General features: G+C 47.6%; 4 protein-coding genes across 4 annotated transcripts; all 4 read right to left on the minus strand.

Moving 5' to 3' along the window:
* Nucleotides 1–3,835: 3,835 nt before the first annotated feature.
* On the minus strand, nucleotides 3,836–4,077 carry N7446_010658 (uncharacterized protein; the record flags this gene model as incomplete). Its single annotated transcript, XM_058519401.1, has 2 exons — nucleotides 3,836–3,883; nucleotides 3,943–4,077. 2 exons carry the CDS (start codon nucleotides 4,075–4,077, stop codon nucleotides 3,836–3,838), a joined length of 183 nt encoding a protein of 60 aa, XP_058368239.1.
* A 4,741-nt stretch (nucleotides 4,078–8,818) lies between these two features.
* On the minus strand, nucleotides 8,819–10,158 carry N7446_010659 (uncharacterized protein; the record flags this gene model as incomplete). Its single annotated transcript, XM_058519402.1, has 2 exons — nucleotides 8,819–9,360; nucleotides 9,417–10,158. The coding sequence occupies 2 exons, from the start codon at nucleotides 10,156–10,158 to the stop codon at nucleotides 8,819–8,821; spliced, it is 1,284 nt and encodes a 427-aa protein (XP_058368240.1).
* Nucleotides 10,159–10,720: 562 nt separating this feature from the next.
* N7446_010660 (uncharacterized protein) lies at nucleotides 10,721–12,666 on the minus strand (the record flags this gene model as incomplete). Its single annotated transcript, XM_058519403.1, has 3 exons — nucleotides 10,721–10,812; nucleotides 10,872–11,391; nucleotides 11,449–12,666. The coding sequence occupies 3 exons, from the start codon at nucleotides 12,664–12,666 to the stop codon at nucleotides 10,721–10,723; spliced, it is 1,830 nt and encodes a 609-aa protein (XP_058368241.1).
* A 1,317-nt stretch (nucleotides 12,667–13,983) lies between these two features.
* N7446_010661 (uncharacterized protein) lies at nucleotides 13,984–15,548 on the minus strand (the record flags this gene model as incomplete). Its single annotated transcript, XM_058519404.1, has 4 exons — nucleotides 13,984–13,999; nucleotides 14,043–14,343; nucleotides 14,400–14,486; nucleotides 14,543–15,548. The coding sequence occupies 4 exons, from the start codon at nucleotides 15,546–15,548 to the stop codon at nucleotides 13,984–13,986; spliced, it is 1,410 nt and encodes a 469-aa protein (XP_058368242.1).
* Nucleotides 15,549–19,402: the final 3,854 nt, after the last annotated feature.

Here is a 19,402-nt window from a genome sequence, read left to right on the forward strand (position 1 = left end):
GATACCACAGATATACTCAGCGTCTCTATTGAAGAGGCACAGGTCATTAAATCCTACAGACACAAGACCAAGGTTGCGATAACTACCAAAAAGAAAAAGAGCAAAAGAAACTCAATATATTGGAAGGGTCTGACAAGCTGGACTAACTCGCTTGTGGTCAGGAAGGTACACAGAAAATGAGCGAATGCAAATCCTCTCGGAAGGGTCACTAATCGGTATTGTGGATATCACATTGATTAACACTCGGACCCAAAGAAAATAATGTTGCAAGTGATGATAAGAGATAGTTCAATGCAAACAGGCTTGGGGCTTCTTAGGTTTCATAATATCGGTTCGGGTCCTGGAGCCCATGAGAGATAACCTCAAATTCTATCCTCTTTTCGCAAATTCAAAGGCAATAATAAAGATTTGGCTCTTCCTTCAAACATATTAGTTGCCCAAGTATTACTATAACGATCGGCAGGATTTTAAGCAGCTAAATCGACGCAAATGTCTCAGTCATCAGTAATCACGCTTCGGTGTTGAGTTTTATCCCAAAATGAAAACGGTCTTGAAGCAAGCGTTTATCTAGGACACACTACAGTACATATCATGTCAAGTAATGCAGTTTTGAGGAAACATAGGCCGACACGTGAACTAAGAAAATAAACCAAGAAGATAAGCCAAGAAAATAAATCAGGAAAATAAATTTTAATTCCAGAAACACGGAAAAAGCCCCTGACTAGGAAGGCCGATCATTTCAAACATAGCCTGAATTACGGACTAGTTGGACGAAGATTAGTAAGGATAAAGGATGGGGCAAGGTACAAGTAGTCCAGTTTCGATATGTGATATGTACAGTGGATGGATGGATGGATGATATCATTTACCCTGACCTCTCGCAATTAAGTTGATTTCCCAGCTAGACTAAAATACGAATCCGTACCCAGACTAGTGGGATATGGTTTATAATCCAACTCTCCCCCGTAAACCATAGACGCTTGGCTGGGGGTGCGTATGAAGCTCTGCTGCCTGGCTGTGCGACCAATCATAGGCCGTCTTCTGGTGGCTCTGGGTGCTCAAGAACGCAAACTGCGAGGATCGAACCGGCGCGCTCAAAAGTCGTGCAATCCGGGCTCATAACCAGTTGGTTTCCCAGCTAGACTAAAATACGAATCCGTACCCAGACTAGTGGGATATGGTTTATAATCCAACTAATTAAGCGATATACAGGCTACCACTATTGTGTAAATACATGATTGTGTGTTCCAATGAGATTGTTCCAAAACTTCCTGAACGGTGAACTTTGAGCCTCACCTGGTAAGGCCTGTCGTGGCCTTTCTGCCGTTTGCGGTATTAGGCTGCCCTCATGGCGCGGCTGCGGGAAATATACGAGTGAGACGGACCGCAAGCGTCCGATTTCCGCTGCATCTCTGTTAGGAACCGCGAGAACGCGGGTAAAGCAGAGGCTAAGAATCTGGACAGTGATTGTGAGACAGATGCGGGTTTTTTCCGAGTTCGTTTGATTGAGCGTTGGCTTGTCTTATTCTCGAGCTGGAACGGTGACGGTTTATTGTGAAAACGGAGGTGAAGATCTTCAATTGTGAGTATGGGGTTGGCGGGAAGAAAAGGTTCTTGCACTGGAGGAGTCGGTTGCGGTATGGATGTGACAGGTCGCTGGAGGACGGAAGCATAGGTTGTTTGTTGGTTTTGGGACGAGGAAGTGATGGGCGGTATCGTTTGATGAGGCTGGGGAGATTGGGCTGTTGGAGGTTGTTGAGGCTCTGGGTCTATTATGGCGGGTAGCGGATTGGAACGGCAGTCTAGGTTGGTGTTTTTTGTACTGGAGTCGTCTGTAGTTTGTGTACTGGAATCGGCGGTAGGAGTTGACCGTTTAGGGGAGGAGAATGCGGTGGTTGAGGAGGGGGGTTTGTTGTGAGTTCCGAGGTGGTGTTTCAAATCGCACGAGATTATCTGCCATATGCAGTCTTCCTCGTGTAGCTGTTGCACTTCCTCGAACGGGGTGCATTGGAAGGTGGATAAGTGCTTGGTCGATTGGCAGGCAAAACAGCATGCCACATTGCTGACTCCTGAAGGTCGGTAATAGAAGCCATTCTGGGCCAGTTGGAGCGGAGTGGCCCCAGCAAGCACTATTCCTTTGAACGAACGAGCTCGGGCTGTGATGGTGGAGTAATCGTAGGTGATTGAGACGAGAAAGTAATCCTCCTCATCGTGAGAATCATCCTCGACGTGAGAATCGTCCTCATCATGAGAATCATCCTCGGCGAGAGAAAAGTCCTCAACGTTGGGGTATTCGGGTGAGATTGTGGGGTTTGCGGCTTCGGGGGTGGGAGATGTGCGACGGGTTGGGGGGTTTGGAAGCTGGGGGTTCAGCCCCACCCGCTGGCTTCTCGTGGTCATCCCCATGGTCGAATCCTCCGTACTGTACAGTCCAATTGCTACAGTAGCGACTCTGGTCCTACAGTCGATCCTGATATGTACAGTGCCGACCGTTATTGCCTTCCATATAGGGAAACAGAGAGGTACTGTTTCAAACCCTAATCACATGATACGCTAATCCTTATATGGCTAAGCCCGTATTTAAAGATTTGTTCCAGATTTACATGGCCACAAGGATGAAAGTATGAAACTGTATAGTCATGTACTTCTACATGTCCAAAAATAGCCACTGTTCTATATCCGAAAATAACCACCCCACCATGTCATTTGTTCACACTCTTCCTAACCTAGCAACTGCAGTCACCCAAACCACTTACAACATGGCTAGAAACATCGATTCCTGGCAGCGTAAGATGATTATTCATATGATATACAGCAAGAACAGACTCACTACATCGCAAATGGCAGAGGTAGCGCAGTGTAGTGAGCGCTCTATCACTAACATACGCAAGAACTTGCGGTTATTCGGTAGTGCCAGATCTCCCCCAGTCTCGGTCGGTCGACAACCAAGTATCGCCCCTATCATGCTTGACGCCCTCTGTGACCACCTCGCCGAAAAGCCTGGCCTATATGTCGAAGAGATGGCTATCTTCCTATGGGATGAGTTCAACATATTACCATCGTCATCGACAATCAAACGTGCTCTTTCGCAGGCTGGCTGGACAAAAAGAAAGCACAACAGAAAGCCAAAGAACAGAACCCTCAACTACGAGATTTCTACCAGCATAAGCTATCTAAGTTTCGGTCATATCATCTTGTGTTTGTGGATGAATCCGGATGTGATAAAAGGATTGGACATAGGCGAACTGGCTGGTCACCACTCGGCGTGACACCGGTCCAAGTGTCGAAATTTCATCGCGGCCAACGCTTCCAGATACTGCCTGCATATGCTCAAGACGGTATCATTCTGTCTCGTATTTTCAAAGGTTCAACGGATGCCACGTTCTTCGCATCGTTTATCGAGCAGCTTCTCCAGCACTGTGGGAGGTGGCCGGAGCCAAAATCCGTGCTTGTTATGGATAACGCATCGTTCCATCATTCCGACCGGATTAAGACCTTATGTGCTGAGGCGGGGGTCAAATTACTGTACCTGCCGCCGTATTCGCCGGATTTCAACCCCATCGAGGAATTCTTTGCCGAGCTAAAAGCCTATATCAAGAAATCTTGGTTAGAATACGAAGAGAACCCTGGCCAAGGGTTTCATGCCTTCCTTCGACGGTGCGCATATGAGGTTGGCGCAAGACAGGACAGTGCCGAAGGCCATTTCCGACATTCAGGTATAACAATAGAGACGATATGATTGGCTGTCGTACTTATCAGCGTCGCGTCTGTGCAATACCCGCTTCCCGTTTCAACATTGTGCCAGTTCGGTTTGTTCGTGTTTGTGGCTTTTCATTTAGTAATACTTTGTATTGGGTGGAAGACCCTGTCTCTTGTCGTCGTTCTGATGGTTATTTTTGTTAGTTACTGTTATGATGTTTAAGTAAAGGAAGCTATACAAACCAGAAGCTTTCCAAAACTCTCGACGAGTTCGGTTTCATAATCGCAATATGCCTTCTCGCAAGGGCCCATGCTGCTGAATGTTGTCGCAACATCAAAATCAACCCAAACAATCCTTGTGCCAGATACAACAAGCATATTCTTCGGGTAGATATCATGATGGTGGACAAAGGCGTTATGGATCTGTTTTATACCCTCAACAGCATAGCGAAAAAGATCTTCGGAATAATTTTCGCAATTTAGTCTTTCAGCACAAGGCAAATATTCGAGCAGGATCGCGCTGGGTTGATGTTTATCGTCGGCGAAATGTTTAAGCGGGGGGTGGAAAGCTGACGGATCAACTCGATCGATGTGACCGTAAAAGCGGGAACAAAGCCTCGGTCGCACACGCCGAATTCACGGAGATTGTGATAGGCGTTCAATTCGCAGCGAAAACGATTTAGATCTCGGCCTTTTTTCGTGTATCCAGGGTCGCCGTTATCGTGGAACTGGCAGGTCAGCGTCATCCTTGGACGCAATAATTGAACTTACAAGCTTCATGACACATGGCTTCCCAAATAGCCGGATTTCATAGATTGTTGAAGCTTTTGAGCGACTGAGCTCACGTTTAATGTCGATATCAGAGAGATTTAGCTCTAAAGAGCAAGCAATTTGCGAAGGCATGGTCGCTCTTTGAGCTACATTGCGCGTAACGCGACCGAGGGGATGCTGGAAATCAACGAAGCAGCGAGGCGGAAAGGATTGCCTTCTAGAATTATGTAATCTAATTATGTAATTAACGTAATTCACAAGCGAGCCGCCACCCCAAGCGAGCCGCCACCCTACCTAAAAACGCGTCGAAAATTAGCATTTAATTTATTCAACCACCTACCATGCCACCAATTCGTACCCAATCGCCCCGAAATCGTACAGAGCAAGAGGGTAGGATCTTATTAGCTATCCAGGCTATTAAGAACAAAGAAATAAGCTCTGTTGCTCACGCTGCTCGGACTTTTGAAGTACCGCGTTCAACTCTACGCGACCGCCTCTCTGGCTGTACAGAACGAGCTACTGTACGCGCAAATTCACATAAATTGACCGAAATTGAGGAGGAAACACTTCAAAAATGGATTATCTCAATAGATTTACGTGGAGCAGCCCCTCGGCCTTCTACCGTACGAGAAATAGCAGATCTACTACTCGCGGCGCGTGGATCTACCTCCCCTCTTTCGGTCGGCGATAATTGGGTTACAAACTTCGTAAAAAGGCACCCAATCCTATCATCTCGGTTCTCAAAACGATACAATTTCGAGCGTGCGAAGTGTGAAGATCCAAAGATAATTGGAGATTGGTTTTCGCTTGTCCAAAAGACTATACTTCAATATGGTATTGACCCCGACGATATCTATAACTTTGACGAGACCGGTTTTGCTATGGGCTTAATCGCAACCGCGAAGGTTATTACGAGAAGGGAATACTACGGTCGGCGATCGGTTTTACAGCCCGGAAACCGCGCGTGGGTGACTACAATTGAATGTATAAATGCGTCGGGGTGGGCGCTTCCTCCTTGTATCATTTTTAAGGGCAAAGTCTTTATCGAATCTTGGTTCGACGGCCTTCCAGACGATTGGAGACTTGAGGTTAGTCCTAACGGATGGACCTCCGACGAAATTGGACTTCGGTGGCTTCAAAAGCTCTTTATTCCGTCTACTTCTTCGCGTACGAAGGGGAAGTATAGACTTTTGATACTCGACGGCCACGGAAGTCATTTAACCCCGAAATTCGACGAAATTTGCGAGAAAAACAATATTATCGCAATTTGTATGCCTCCGCACTCGTCTCACCTTTTACAGCCTCTTGATATCGGCTGTTTTGCGGTGTTAAAGCGTGGTTACGCTCGGCTTATCGAATCGAAAACGCGTGCTAGAATCAACCACATTGATAAGCTAGACTTCCTCGAAGCCTACCCGTCCGCGCGAATTGAGGCGTTTAAATCGGAGACTATTAAGAATAGCTTTACCGCCGCCGGTTTAGTGCCTTATAGTCCTGATCGAGTGATCTCGAAGCTTAATATTCGCCTTCGAACCCCGACACCCCCCGGAGCCAGGGAAGCGAGTGGGATCCAAAAACGCCTTCAAACTACGTACAATTACAAAAGCAAGCTTCCTCAATTAAAGCTTTGCTAAAAGCGCGTTCAAAAAGCCCACCGAGCCCGCTTAACTCCGCGATAAATCAGGTTTTAAAGGCCTGTCAAATCACAATGCAATCGGCAGCTATTCTCGAGAAAGAAGTAGGCGAATTACGCGCTGCAAACGAGACGAAGAAGCGAAAAAGGACTCGGTCTAAAAAGCAAATAGCTTCCGAAGAAGGCCTCTCAGTTTTAGAGGCCTCTACCTTAGTAGCGCAGCCAGAGCAAGCGGTTTTAGCACAAACCCCCGTGAGGCAGAATCGGCTCCGGCACCTTCACAGCCACGTAAGAGAGCCTTACCAAAGTGCAGTATATGTGGAATTCAGGGTCATAAATTGACTACATGTCCTAATAGAACTAGTTTTTAGCTTATTGAATTTAATGGCGTTTTGGTTGAGAAAAATGCATTTAAAATAAATAGATATAGGTAGGGTGGCGGCTCGCTTGGGGTGGCGGCTCGCTTGTGAATTACGTTATGGCGTAAGTCATGTGATATGGGTATCTAATTGACCCCGCCTTGTCCAGCCGCAACCATAGTTCCTGTCCCAACCTTACTACAGGGGGTAAACCCACGACTAGGGATGGCAAATCAAGCACAAACACTTCTACAATACCTCTCAGTTGCCCTCCCAGTGATACCCACCCAGGGGACTACTCCGGGGCCAAACACGACAAACCCTCAATACGATGCGGACGATATAACACAAGTCGTCCCATGGTCGGAGTTCAGTTATTCCAATGTCATTCAACGCTACGGGCGAGTACTAAATATGAAACAAATTCGGCCTGATCCTTTCATGTCTCCGCCTGCGCCACTTAAAGACGAGCCAACTTTTCATCTTCGTTTCGCTGATCTAGTTATGACTCGAGTTCGACGCGCCCTCCGAGCTGGTTTCGAACAACTTTCTCCGCAGCTCGGAATTCTGCGGCTATCTGAAATAACAATAGATGGAGGGGGTCGGCTAGGGTAATTGATCAGTTCAGACCAGATACTGCGTTTATCGTAGTTGGAGCCAGTCTCTCCACAGGTGTTAATAGAGCACCCGGGGACTTGAAGGTCTCTTGGAAGTGGAGATCTTCAATGCAGTTTTCGCAAAATCTGGCAGACCGTCGAGAGTACAAGCAGGTGTTGGCCCAAGTGAACTTTTATATGGACCAGCACAGTGCCCGGCACGGGTTTATCCTCTCAGATGTTGAGCTTGTCGCTATCAAACGTCTCGATAGGAATGGTCGTTTAGCTGTGGCTACACCAATACTCTGGAGAAGTGGAGGAGTCGGCCAATTTTCGGTATTACTAGGACTATGGTATCTTGGAATGCTAGCAGCCGAAGACAATTACTGGTCTCTGAGTTAGGCCAATTTAGATGGTACTCCTTTGACCATTATTCAGAGTGTTCGGTAATAGTATAGCCGCAGGCCACCACTCTAATCCGCACATATCTGGCAAGGCGATAAACCATGTAGTAGACCCACGTTACCTAATTTTTGAAAATTTGATAATTCTTTCAGTGAATTATCAAAAGTGTGAGTTCCATGGAGGTTTTGGCAGTCTCAGCCCTCCGCATCTTCAGCCTGAACATTGCCCGAAGAAGGCTCTTGCAGATTCCGGCCAACGCATCGTGCGTCATGTTGGTCAGTCTGTACCCCTGCGACCACTAAGTTAATATAGTCATTTACAGATATCATATGTGGTAAGGAAGAAAAAAATGTGTGAATTGCTAATAGGTTGATAAAGCTAGATGACGTGGCATGTACAGGGATATCGAAGGGACTATTGATCAAAAAAATGGGTTTAAAAGGCTACCTGATTCCGCCAGTTCTAGTGACTGCGATAACATCCGCCACAAATTCTTCGCGGTAGATCCATTTTCGACCATTCTTTTTCCCGCTGTAAGTACTGAGATAGTTTGCTGGACTGTCCCAAACCAAGGAAGCGGTACTGATATAGCACCTTTGCAAACAGGCCACGCTGATACAATGCCCGACACTTCATCGACAGATATTTCGAAGACTGCCGATAGGTTCCAGGGGAGAAATATGGGCGGAGCACAGGAGATAGGTATTTGCCGCCCTGGTGCTGGGGGAAGCGAATCCTGTGCATATGTCGGAGTGAGACGAGATGGAGGCGTGACTGTCGGGGGCAGTTATCAGAGTGGTCAGGGAGGCTGTCGTATACTATAGGTTCACCTCTACCGATGCGCTGCCTCCTGTTGCAAAGGTATATCTTGCAATCTAGCCCGCTATCTGCTACAGTATCTCATCTTGACTTTGGCGCTGATCGTTCGTAGGGCAAACGTAGCTCCAAGCCCAATGATCGCGCTTGACGTCAAATTTTGACTACATTTCTACATCGCCACTTGATATTAAAGCTCCTTTATTGTCTGTCGTCATCCACAGGCCCAAACTATAAGCATTCATGAATTTAGGAGTGAGTTTAGACGTATCCCTCACACGTACTCTTAAAAAACAAATTAAGTCTACCAAGACGCGATAGTCGCTATGTAATTTCAATGCACTTCCTTTCCTGTATATCAGACAACGCATGCTATAACTTCGGTAACAAGGACACATTTAATCATCTTATAAGCCAATAGTCGCAATTCAAAATACTATGGCCTCAATCCAAAATGAATAAAACGCCTCGATGCACAAAACTCCTGCCTTCTAACGCAGGGTGCAATTAATCAGACCTTGGCGTAAGAAACATAGCTGTCAAAGTTGTTCGGTACCATCAAGAATATCTCCAGCACCTTGGTCAATTCCCATGTTTAATTTCATCACTCTGGCCCATTCATTTATATCACGTACGAAGCGACGGGCTGTTCCAATTTGAATTCCTCGTTGAACAAAGAAGCCAGCGTCTGGGTCTTCAAGGATCAGTTCAAGGTCGAGGTGATTTTCCAACGTCACCTGGCAAACCTTCCGGAAATCTGCTTTGTATTCCTCGTCGGTGGCGCGTGATTCCAACCACTTGCAGTATTCCCTTACTGCCGCTTCCCGAGGCCCAGGAATTACGAGAGGCTCGTCAGGTGTATGTCTGTGCAGGGACGAAGTAACCGTGGACGCACTCCCGGTTTGTGCTGGCAGAACATTGATAATGGTTGGAGGATACGGTGGCCCAGTCGATGCCATATCAGCCTTTTTCGACTTTCTTCCTAACTGACTTTCCAGAACCAGGTCTCGACGGATATCGCTAGGGAGATCATCGTGACAATCAAGGCTCCCACCACCATCAACATGCTCAATAAGTCTTTCTAGGTGTGGGGCTCTCAGTTTGTAATGTTTTTTGTCCGTTGGGTCCTCCCAGCACCAATCAGACTTAAGCGGGCAGCACTCCACGTTGCGGTTCGCCCAGTTCTCTCTTCCTCATCAGCAATATGAGCCTCTCGCTCAGTCAACATTCTGCTTGTTGCAGACACACGGCCTCTTTTGTCGACTCTCCTTGACGCTGTCGCAGAATAATCTTCATCTTCACTCCTATAATTAAAGGCAATGACTATGGTGAGCTTCTTTCCAATACGAAGCAAATTGCTCCATTTACGCAGCTGCTTCTCCACTGGTTTCCAGTCGATGTTAGTGGAATTGTAGAATTTTTCGATATTCCTCTGGGACTGGTCGTTCGATTTCATCGTAACGGCCGTGCCCTCAGATCGAACTCTCTGGTGACGTTTCTTTTTCATTTGCAGCATATCTTCAACTCCTGCTTTCAGAGTCTCCTTCCAATACTCGCTAGGAGCTACAACCAAATCTTCTTCGGTCACTCTACCTACCGCCTTGCGGTTGAGTATAAGTTTCCATTCGATTGTGTAACAGACGTATCTCGGATGCTCTTCATCATATTCGCCACCTTCTTCCCATTCGGCAAATGGTAGAAAATTGAGTTGATCCGACTGTGGCTGATCCGTGGCACGATACGGGGTAGGGCTGGGGGAGTACGAGGTTTCGGGTGTTCTACCGAAGTAACCAGGAGTGGGGGCATACTGCCAATTTTCTTCCCATGGGTCGATTATCCGAGGTTGATCTGCATCTTCACCAAAAGAGCTATGGGTCATCGCGAATATGTCCAGGGGTAGCCTAGAGCTGTACTCCGTAAGGGGTTAGCCAGGAATCGCTGATGCCCAATGAAGATCCGAAGTCGCCACATGGCAATAAGCAATGGTAATCTCGAAACAAATCTTACTGTCAAGCCTTGCCTATCAACTTGACCAGAGATGGACACTAAAGGCAGCGTCAAACCCTCTGCAGTGAAGCAACTGGGGGATGTAGGAGGGAAGTTGACAGATTGCTAACGGTCGCTAGTTTGCTTGGTTTGCATGGAGCCTACTAGTTAGGGAAGGCAAAATGTAATTTCAATATTTCGAAATTTCTGTAATTTGGCCTCTTGAAATGAAATTTGAAATGGGCCTTGAAATCTTGAAATCGAGCTATTCCGTAAACGGTAGGGTTTATTTTATTTGCTACCAATCAGAACCCTAAATGCGGAGGGCGTGAAATCGACATCAGCCTTTATTTACACCCCGCCGTTGAGCTGGCTGCTCGCAATGCTCTGCAACTCCTTGAGGCCATTCAGATAAACGCTTCTTCCCTTTAGTGTTGCCAACCTCAACTGTTCTATCAGTACTGGTTCTGATCGAGCTCGGGCGTATGGGATGAGCTGAATTTGGCGTAGATGTCGTTGGAGGACTCGGGAGAGGCTCCGAATTTGGCTTAAGCAAAGAGTTAAGCCTCGAATTCAACGCAGAAACCAGGGCAGGATTCGCAGAACCTGAAGCTGAATTCAACGCAGAATTCAACGCGGAAACTAGCGCAGAAGTCGGTGCAGAATTCGGTGCAGAAGTTGGTTCTGGATCTTGTTCCGAATTTGATTCAGGTTCTGGCTCGGGATTCAAGTCGGGATTTATGTCTAAAGTTGACACGACATTCGACCCTACACCAGGCGTAGGACTTGGCGTAGGACTAGATGCGGGATTCGATGAAGTATCCGAAGTCACAGAACCCTCTGATAGATGGTCCTGCACCTGCTTACGCTGCAAAACCCTCTCTATTTCGTTGTCTTCTTCCTCAAGAAGGAACTCTTGGGTGATTTTAGGAGGCTGTTCTGTCCGGAATTGTCGTTTATTGATCTGGACAAAGAGCAACTTTTCAACGCGGTGAGGCTCGAGCCGATTCCGGACTTTTGTGTGCTGAAGGTTCATTTGTGAAAAGGCTCTCTCCGCTGCTGCGGAATTCGCCACAGTGTTGCAAAGACGACGGGCAAAAGGAGCAAGAATAGGAGCAAAGTCCGCCTATAAATGGATCTTAATGATAAGTATTTTTCTCTCTAGTTGAAAGCTTCGACTTACGGCTTCAAGCCAAAAGAGAGATGGACAGTTAGCCTTCCAGCAAGAAGCATTATAAAATGCACCTGTCTTCTGCCGAAACGACAGAAATTCGTGCCAAGCAGACGAGCTTTTATCTTCGTTTTGAAGAGGCCGTAGAACACCTTCAATGTGATATCGAGAGCTCTCGTCAACTTTTCCAGGGACTCTAGCAGGGTCAAGATGATAAGCTACCCAGTGAATAGGCTCTAGCTGACGCGTTATACGACTTTGCCAGCCTATGCCATCCAGATATGATAAAAAGTCATCCTTGAGGGATGTTTGGGAAGCCAGCGTTCGCAGACTTTCATGGAGATATAACCACCGTTGCGTTACCTCCATGATTGACGAGTTCCGAGCTTCCGATTCCTTCTGGGCTATATGCAGAGGCTTAAGTATCTTGATCAACTCCTTTAGTTGCCACCAGAAAGAATGAGAGTTAGCAGTCCGAACGATCTCCCTCCCCCTTGTAGTCGAAGCAGCAGGAGTTGCGAGAGTCCACTTGCAGATGGCTTCTTGGCAATCATGAAGTGATGACAGCATATTATATTGCGTTCCCCATCGTGTAATGACCGACGCAATAAGCGCCTTTCTATGGCCCCACTTCTCAATCTGCTTTGCTTGCATCCTTGCGTACTCAAGTGGTGAGTGGTGGAAGAAGACAACAACTTCAAGGGCAGACCTAAACACCTCTTTCGCCCGTGGAACCTTTGAGGACTTAGGATCAACGATATCCTTCATAATTAGCTGTAGGCCGTGAGAGTCACAGGGAATCATAAAGCAGTGTCTGAGTTCTGGGGTTGCCTCCAGTTTCTCCCAGACTGATTTCATGACATGACATGTGTCTGTCGAAATAGAATTGATCCTATTCCAGTCAACGACTTTGTCTAGCTGTAATAGGATGCCTTGGAGCCTGTTTAAGATCCAACTACTAATAGCAGGAGCATCAAGAGTCTTGTCTTCCATGTCATTAAGATGAATAAACCACGACTTCGTCGGCGTTGTTATAGTCATCACAATCACCCGCTGAGATCGGATGTTAGTGGTCTCATCCACCGTCACATTCAGGAACTGGGTTCTTCGCAGCTCCTTAAGCACCTCCTGCTGTAGTCCATGGTATGCTTCATCCAGCAGATCATCGGCGATTCGGTGTCGAGAAGGGATTTGATACGTTGGACTTAACGCATAGATGAGGTCACGCATCTCTTGCTGATCAAAGAGATTAAATGGCCTGGCTCCAGTAAAGCAGACCTGGGCTATTAGCTGATCAATACCCCGGGATGGCTGAGAAGTAGAAAAACTTAGCAGTTTCTGTTTCTTCCCCGTGGCGGTCTCAGGATCCATCAGAGCCTGTGCTTTGATGCATTTATTAACGTGCTCACTCTGACGAGTCGTGTTTTTGGCGCGAATTTTAAAGCATCCGAGGCATTTTGCTTGGGGCACCTAGCCATAGCTAGGGGAGTACAGGTTGGATTTAGCGAGTCAGTCCTTACCTTTTTATTCCCCTGTATGATTTCAAAGCACCTTTGAAGTTCTAGCTCGGTGTAAGAGACCTTGTCAGAAGAGTTGTCGGCCATTTCCGAGAACATGTAACTACGAAGGGGTGAGAGCATCCCGGACATATTATGGATATATATTTGTGCAGCTGTTGCTAGGAGTTACAGCAAATATTCTAGACAGAGATGAGACGGCAGAACCTTTTATCGCGGGCTCCTATTGGCTGAAAGCTTTCACCGTTAATGATGACTCATCAAGCTGAAGCCCCTTGAAATGTAATTGAAAGGAGGAAAAAAATTGAAATTTCAAGATTTCGTAATGAGTTGGCCAATTTCGTTATTACACCATCACTACTTCTAGGAGTTCCAGGCTTCTAATTTTACGCTCTTGTATCTATCTTATAGAGAAACCGGTATTATCACGAATAGGTACAAAACAGTTTATTTCATGTACCATGTGATAGAGTTTGAAAGAATATCGCTATATTTCCGACATGGAAGGCGATGTCGGGCGCTACCGTATCGAGTGCGCTTTGTGGGTAATTCATTACTGATAAATTACAAGCATGATGCGTGATCATTTCATCTCGGCCCGAAGGATCTTCATACCGCTTGAGCACATACTATTCTCGAGAACACTACGTCTGATCGTCTATGAACGGGCCCCAGGTGAGTTATATGAACGTAGGCTTTTAAAGGAAGCAATGAAGCCATCTGACAGAAGTGATGGTGGGAGTGTTGTTGAAGGACACTAGCGCTAGCATTTTATTTCCTCACTCGGAGAACATCAACTTACTATCGCTAATTCCTTTTTTTTTAATTTGATCTAGGGCCTACATATAACTGGATGATAAACTTCGTGTTGTTTGCAACGCTGTTGATGCAATTCATGGAGCGCCGTGCAAACCGTTCTGGACCAGTTCGCTTCTGTACATTTCGTCACCAGAATTGGCACATGACTATGGTTTGAAATAGATGACATGCACGCCGACATAGAAGGCGACAACGGGCGACACTGTAAAAGTCACATTATAACGCCTCTAGGGCTTGGTCAGCTGACTTAGCTAAGCATACAAAACGAACCGAGTATGCGGCTTTGGTTCTTTTGGAAAAGCCAGTGCCTTATCTACTAGAATCTGGTACCCATATCCTTTCTGATACCCCGCTACTTGAACCTCGTAGGGACGTAGGGTGTCCCATATACCAATGCTTTTTCCATCTTCTGCTGTGCGCGAGATCAGCTTAGAAGGGGATCTGGCGTATTTGCTTGGCTCCAGATCACTCGGTGTTCGTAAATATGACCCAAGGTCGTCCTCAAATCCATTTTGAAATACAACCTTAGCGGCATCAAGACTGTAGATGAAACTCATTTGATTCAAAAACTCTGATCGCATGAATCAGCAATTATCAAATTAGAAGCTGAGAGAATATTGTCATTACCTTTTTCAGTCATGCTCACCTTCGTACGAATGTAGTACAGGCTAGAGAAGCAATGTATAGTTTCGAGACAATCCGGGATTTGTGCTCCTAAGTCAATAGTCAGAGTAGCACTTAACCTCTTGCAGGTATTGTATCATACGAACCTTCACGAAGAGCGAAGATCACCGCCAGACGCAATCTCTGATAGATCTTTGACGAAGGAAGCCGGATAGACTTTGCGTTCTGGGAAGCTGCCAAAGGGTTGCTCACGTTTTTCGGAGTCTCGCCTTGCTTTTCCAGGATCCAAAATCTAGGAAAGCAATGGCACCAAGAAATGTTAAATGACGATATTCCCTGCATGCCCTCATACCAACAGGCAGCTAGCCTGTCTGCGTTGATCTCAACATTACGTTTGAGGGAATATCTTGCGCACCAGGTATCGATTCTTTCGTTAGGGCCGGCAAGGCGACTACCAGTATAAAACCCACTAGGGGCAATACAATCTGGCCCGGTAGCTCTAAGCAACTGGTCTTGTGCAACAATCTGCATCCAATTCCCGATAAAAACGGTGCTGTTTCTTCGGGCGCATATGATTCGTGTTGCAAGTTCGAAAACGAATTGTCTGTAATCAGTCGTAGATAAATGATATTGATTCAGTTGATCAACCACGTATAGGGCAACATCATATATCTGCTCTTGGGAGTAAATTGTCTTTCCGAGATGATACGCGAGGGAAGGTGGCGCCGGAGAGGTATTTGAGACAAGGTTTAGCTGGTTTAAGCCCGAGTAGTCATCGTCCCTGATGGTTATGATATACAATTTATCACCCTTTCCGGCGTAGTAGAAGTGGCCATCGCTGTAAAGAGAGAAGTCGCATGCAGGCCCATTGCTAGCAAAGGCGCGAGACAATTTAGCCGGTCGTAGAACAACATACACATCATGGAGCTGGTGCGGATCGGGGTCCTGCCTAAGTCGGGAAGGAATTTGGACATAATTCTTGACAACTTTGGTAAACCAGGAAACAGAAAATGATCTGCGGCCGTATATGACCATTTTCTTTCTAGGGATTTCATAGACATGCTTTCGCTGGCTAAGCAGGCCTGATATATTGTTCTGGCTGGCGTCGTCAAAAATTTGGTCTCGGAAGTATTTGCCACAGTTGAAGAACATCTCGGTATTCAATGGTGACGCCACGGTGCCGTAAATTACCGTGAGCTCCGGTGGTGTGGGTGGGCGTTCTAGTCCTTTATACTGTACATATCGTAGTTGAACTAGACCTACCTCGCTCCACCTACTATGCATACTATTTGTCGTTCAAACAAGTCTATAAATAACTCAGGTTATGAGTGACATGTCCGGCATTTCAGAGTCATAACATGAGATCTAGGGATTTAGATTTCACGAAATCGACGTCATCAGTCCTTTGTTTCCCCCTAAGAAAAATAATATCCAGTAATAGCGACGTGAAAAATGGGGAATGGAAAGAAGAATAAAAAACAAGATATGAAAAAAAAAGGAAAGAAAGTTAAATGAGATATGAAAAATGGAAAATGGAAAATAAAAAAGAAAGGTCAAATACACAAGAAAAATCTGAATAGGGCTTAGGGCGAACATCAAGGGCTCCACCACATCAGCAACTTTGTGGAAGACACCCTGTGCAAAGAGTAGAGTTTATTCGTTCAGTCTTATAGAATAGAAGGTGTGAGTGTGTGGGCTTTGGTGCCCGGCCGAGTGACTGGTCGGAAGCTTCTCGTAGAGAAATAAGGACAGGCTTGGTCGGTCATGTCCAGGGCGTGACAGGAACAAGCTAGGCGGCAGCTTAATTACTAAAGCAGTAAGGCATTTTTACGGCTCGAGAAGTGTTGGAGTCAGGGCCTTTCCAGAGGTCGAACTTCGGGCTTTAGTGCAAGTTAATGGGTACAGCACAGTAAGCTTCATCACTACTACTGCTGTCTATGTGTTTTCATCCCAGTAAGCGTCAGGCAGTGGACCAGATGGAGTCTTGGTGGTGAGGTCAGGTGACCTGCCGGCAGCTGAGTCCAGGAACGCGTGGTTGACGGGGATGATATAGCGGGCCAGTATGTCTGGTCACGTGCCCTTCCCATCTGGGTCTCTTTTCTTTTCTCTATGTAGCTGAAGTCAATGCATCATGAGTCGACTATTTCGATCTCATCGAGTCTACACACACACACACACACACAATTCATTAACGCCCGGCGGCTGAGCCGAAAGGGCAACTATCACTGATCTAAATGTACATGCCTTAGCCAATGCTGTGCCTCCTTGGAGCCCATACAAAATTCCTTTCAGTGTATGTCATCTCAGATGTCAATATCTTAGCGGGTCCTTGTGGGTTAGTGTTGTTAGTAGACTTGCTTGAAGGCGCTTCTCCAAGTGTTCAACATCCTATCCTCGGCAGTTGAAGCGCGTCTACCGTCTCTGGCACAAGGTAGTTGGTGGGGGTTCGATTAGGGTTGAGGCGGGGTAGGGTTAATCTGTGTTGGTCGACGCGGTCAAGCGGTGTCGAGTCGGCCCGTGGCGATTGCAAACCGTATTGTGGCTCGCACTGCTTCCAAATTCGGCTTCCAGTTCTGGTCATCCAAAGGCGATTTTCCGCCTAGCAAAAAAGATATGTTGCCTCGGTGAGTATGGGTACATTGCAGCATTTCCGTCCGGTGTGTGGTCCACCTCTGACATCGAAAGAGGAAGTGCTCCACGGTCTCTCTGACTTGTCCACATGCGCATTGATCTGACTCTGCGACATTGATTCGATGGAGATATCCGTTGAGTCTAGCCATGCCAGTCCGGAGTTGGGCCCGCGCGCTCGCTTCTTTCCACGATAATCGATCATACAACTGCCGGGTATGTTTTCCTGGGAGTGCTGCATCCACTCGTTTGGAGTGTTTCCCTACATTCTCTGGCAGGCAATTTTTGGGGACTGCTTGGGGTCGTGAGATGTTCAGTGTTGTCGACTTCATCCGTGGGACCTGCGCTTGCGGGGTAGCATCCTCTTGCGTCGCGGCCCGAGCCTGCTCTTTCGCTAGGCCTAGCAGTTGATTACCTTCACTGGTCGGGACCCAACAGATGCTGATGCGGTTCTCGTGCTTCCGTAGTCTCTTGATCAGCTTGTATGTTTGGCAGATGTGTTCCTGGCCCGATTGTTGTCGAGGATTCTTCAGCGTGAGAGCCGCGGCTTTGTTGCTCGTGAGCAGCGTGACCCTGCACCGTTTCAGTCCCCGTAGCGTGCCCAGTGCGTATGCCATTGCTGCCAATTCGCCGGAGTATGGGTTCTGCTCGGTCCTTGCGCCCAGCGTGACGGATAAAGTTTTCAGCCTCGGTTTTCGATACCGAGGTGGCTGCTTCTCAATCGCCACGCCAAATCCTACCATTTCATTCCGCGCCGAACTGCTAACCGCGATTCGCATGGCTCCGCCCGCTTCGGTCTGTGTCTCCGGTACATCATAACTATCGCTCTGCACCCGTTCTTCCCATGGTGCCAGTGTGAATGGATTGATGGTTTCCAGGGTTTCCATCTCAATGGTTTTCAGCGCGTCGGCGACCTGATACAAAGGCGAACGGTGGTATCTTCTAAATTTCTTGATCTGAGCAGTACTCCTGCGGAGGGGATTAGTTACCGGTAGGGTGTGCATATCGGTCCACATCTTCGCAGCTCGTCTCCAGAGCCGGTGTTGCACCGTGGCGATGTGAGCCTCCGCTTCCGCTACGCTGGTGGCAACTGTGAGGAATGTCCCGACAATCGCTTGCGCTCCTACCCTTTGCACTCTGTTGATCGGCCCGATGTTCTTATTCTTGCATGCGTACATCCAGACATTGGAGGCATAGTCCACCACCGGGGCCACGGTCGATGTGAATAGCTGCCGCGCTGTTGCGGGGGATAGACCCCGAAGCCGCCGAAGCTCCATCGCCGCCTCGAGTCCCTTGGACGCTGCCCTCGCGATATGTTCCCTGTATTTGAGTCTCGTGTCCATTATGACGCCAAGAACCTTGACATGGTCTCTTGGTTCAACGGTCTCTCCCTTGATAGTGAATGGCTCCGAGTCCAACTTGTGCGCCTTGGGGGCGAAGTGTATGATGGCAGTTTTCTCTGCTTCAAAAGTCGCTCCATTTCTTCTTTCCCAGTCGAGTGCTTCATTGACGATTGTTTCAATACCGTGCCGGTTGCTCTGCGCAGTCGGTCCGGTCACCCACGCGGTAAAGTCATCCACGAAGGCAATCGCGCCTCCCTGGCCGTCGAGCTGTCGCTGTACGAGATCTGCGTTGAAGAAGAGGAACAGGATCGGGGACAGGGGAGAACCCTGAGGCAGTCCAGCCTGTGGGAGGCTTTGGGCCTCAGATGCTTGCCCATTGATTTGGATGGTCGCCGTGGGCTCCGAGCAGAACTCTTCGACCCACCGAAGCAGGACCTCCGGTATACCTCGCGCTTTCATCCTCTGGAGCAATCGCTCCTTACAGACCCCATTGTAGGCTCCTTTGACATCGAAGCTGATCAGGCTCAAGACCCGTCGGCCACGCCATGCCGCGTAGATTTGCTCTTGCAAAAGTAAGAGAGCTTGCTCCGCTGACCGCTGCTTACGAGCCCCAAAGTGGCTGGTCGGAAGTAGGCCGTAAGTTTCCACTGCGTGTGAGATTCTTTCTGCGATGACTGATTCCAGCACCTTGCCCAGTGTCGCGAGGAGTGAAATCGGCCTCCAGGCCTCGCAATCGTATAGTTCTCTTTGTTCGGTTTTTTGAGCGGTATGATCTTCGCATGTCTCCACTGCTTGGGCAATGTGCCTTCATCCAGCGACGCTTGGAACAGCTCCAGGACCCCGTGTTTGACCACGGGCCACGTCATCTTCCACACTATCGCTGGTAGGCCATCTTCACCTGGTGCTTTCCAAGACTTTTCGCCAACAGCTGCCGTTCGACCTCTTCCATAGTGATGGCAGACATCTCCACGGGCGCTCTCTGCGGCCTGGTCCCTTCATCGTCAATTCTGTCCGGCAGTGGCGGGAAGAATTTGG

This window comes from Penicillium canescens, assembly GCF_028828765.1.
Source record: "Penicillium canescens strain IBT 15451 chromosome Unknown utg000007l_segment0_segment0, whole genome shotgun sequence".
NCBI classification, from domain to species: Eukaryota; Fungi; Ascomycota; class Eurotiomycetes; order Eurotiales; family Aspergillaceae; genus Penicillium; species Penicillium canescens.